A 3,067-nucleotide genomic window follows, 5' to 3' on the forward strand; every position below is an offset into this window, starting at 1 on the left:
CTCTCATTCCTGTTGCCTCTTTCACGGGTAGTTTCCATTTTTTCTTCCACTGAGCATCAGTCAGAATCTGCTCCACAGTATCCATGCTTTTCTTAACTTCTCTAAAACACATGGTGAGTGTTATGAATCTGCATCCTCTGCCCCATTTGTCACCTTGTCATCTCAGTAAACAGATAGATAATCTATCTCTACCATCTCTAGGTCTGAGGTATGTATATAGGCATTGTACTAATATATATATATATATTTTTTTTTTTCCCCTCCAAAATTTGAAAATCATGGTCAATTAAGAATTTCACATTTAACACACAGAAAGCCTTTTTAGCTCAGAGTAATCTGAAAGACTATATCTTAAAAATATAACGATTATATTTATCCAAGTAAAGTAAAAAGGTAATTTGTTTGTTATATTTTGTACACAAAGATATATGAGAGAAATATAAATTATGTATATTGGCCTGGAGTAAGCACTTTTGTACATTTACATATTTGTATTTTACTTTTTTTAACCTTTTATAATTATATCACTTCCTCATTTATTTCCTCCTTACTCCTCTATGTATTTCCTCATACTTTGTCTTAAATTCATATCCTCTTTTTCTGTAATTGTTGCTACATCTATCTATCTATCTATCTATCTATCTATCTATCTATCTATCTATCTATCTATCTATCTATCATCTATCTATCTATCTATCTATCTATCTATCTATCTATCTATCTATCTATCTATCTTCTCAAATACATACATATAACATGGTCAATTCATATAATGTTACTGGTATGTATATGATTTCAGGCTTAGTGCATAGTGCTCTCTTTGACACCAATTGATAGATTCTCCCCTGAAGAAGACTATTTCTTTTGATCTTGGCTTTCCCTGGTAGACAAATAATTGATATTTTCCTTAAACTATCTCCAAAGGCATGATAGTCTTCTATGTGATTTTGTCAACTGAATGCTGATGTCCTAAATCAGAGTTTCTTGTTATCTTTCCTATTTCAGATAGCACCACGGTTGTCACCAGAGGCAATGGGTGAAGTAAACTGCTCGGTGGTATCTGAGTTTGTGTTCCTGGGACTCTCCAACTCATGGGCAATCCAACTATTTCTCTTCTTCTTTTCCTGTATATTCTATGTGGCAAGTCTGTTGGGAAATTTTCTTATTGTGCTAACTGTAACCTCAGACCCTCAGTTACAATCCCCTATGTACTTCCTATTAGGCAATCTTTCCATCATTGACTTGATATTTTGTTCCTCCACAACACCAAAGATGATTTATGACCTTTTCAGAAGGCACAAAACCATCTCTTTTGGGGGTTGCATCACTCAGATCTTTTTTATCCATGCAGTAGGTGGCACCGAGATGGTGCTGCTTATAGCCATGGCATTTGACCGATATGTTGCCATATGTAAGCCTCTGCACTACCTGACCATCATGAGCCCACAAAAGTGTATTTTGATTTTGGTTGCTTCTTGGATTATTGGCTTCATTCACTCAGTGACTCAGCTGAGTTTTGTGGTAGACTTGCCCTTCTGTGGCCCTAATGAACTAGACAGCTTTTTCTGTGACCTTCCTAGGTTTATTAAACTTGCTTGTGTGGACACATACACATTGGGGTTTATGGTTACTGCTAACAGTGGGTTCATTTCTGTGGCCTCCTTTTTAATTCTGATCATCTCTTACATATTTATTTTGGTGACTGTTCAAAAGAAATCTTTGGGTAGTTTATGTAAGGCCCTCTCCACTTTGTCAGCTCATGTCATTGTGGTAGTTTTGTTCTTTGGACCCTTAATCTTCTTCTATACATGGCCATTTCCAACATCACATCTGGATAAATTTCTTGCCATCTTTGATGCAGTTATTACTCCTTTTCTAAATCCAGTGATTTATACACTTAGGAATAAAGAGATGAAGGTAGCAATGAGAAGACTATGCAGTCAGTTTGTTAATTACAATAAAATTTCTTAAATATATTGAAGGTATATGAGCACACAAATCATATTTCATGAGGCTACTACTCTATGTACTGTGTTATATTTATCTAGAATGTTTTGTGTACTAATATAAGATTTACCCTTGCTTTCTTTCTACAAAACTAGAGTGAAATTACCAGCTACCAAATAGTGTCTTTAAGAGACTTGATGGGATATAAAGATGGCTCAGTGATTTAGAACACTTTGTATTTTTACAGAAGACCAAATTTGGTTCCTAGCACCCATATGAGGCTCACAACTATCTGTAATTCCAGTTTAAATGACTCTAATCACATGTTCTGGACTCTGCCAGAACCAACATGCATGTAATACACATACATACTTGTAGAAAAATCACACATATACATAAAATAAAAAAATCTGTCTAAAAGCATACATACTAGAAAACTAAAGTTTGTGTATATCATCCCTCACCAATTTCCTTTCATAGAGGACTTCATAAGAGACTTTTTTCTACTTCTATCATGTTTAATGTTCCAAATAGATTTTAAAACTGGCTGAGTGCATATTACTTTTAGCTGCAGAAGACATCATGTATATTTAAGAGGCATTTAACTGTTATAAGTGATTTTGATGACTTAAAATGTCAATACAGAGTTGTATATTTGAAAATAAATTTTATTTAGTAAAAAAAAAGAAATTAAACACACACACACACACACACACACACACACACACACACACACCAACTGAATATTTTCTTGTTGAGGCAAGTCTCAGCTACTAGAATCTTTTTAAAAAAATTTTATTAAATATTTTCTCCATTCATATTTCAAATGCTATCCCAAAAGTCCCCTATACCCTCCCCCCGCCCTGCTCCCCTATCCTTTCACTCTCACTTCTTGGCCCTGGCATTCCCCTGTACTGGGGCATATAAAGTTTGCAAGACCAAGGGGCCTCTCTTCCTAATGATGGCTGACTAGGCCATCTTCTGCTACATATGCAGCAAGTCTCAGCTACTAGAATCTTAAGAGTTTGCTCCATGGTGATTAAAGTAACACACGGACAGTCCAAACACTGAATCTGTGTTGACAGATTTGGCTCTCACATATCATTCCAGATCATATTTC

The 3,067-nt window shown here is 35.2% G+C and overlaps 1 protein-coding gene across 1 annotated transcript; it reads left to right on the forward strand.

Annotated features, from left to right (window-relative positions):
• The first annotated feature begins 1,032 nt into the window (after positions 1-1,032).
• LOC110289351 (olfactory receptor 4F6) lies at positions 1,033-1,971 on the forward strand. Its single transcript, XM_021155517.2, has one exon. It carries the CDS (start codon positions 1,033-1,035, stop codon positions 1,969-1,971), a length of 939 nt encoding a protein of 312 aa, XP_021011176.1.
• The last annotated feature ends 1,096 nt before the right edge of the window (positions 1,972-3,067 follow it).

Source organism: Mus caroli, unplaced genomic scaffold, assembly GCF_978045245.1.
Source record: "Mus caroli unplaced genomic scaffold, Mus_caroli_1 scaffold_2, whole genome shotgun sequence".
Lineage (NCBI taxonomy): Eukaryota > Metazoa > Chordata > Mammalia > Rodentia > Muridae > Mus > Mus caroli.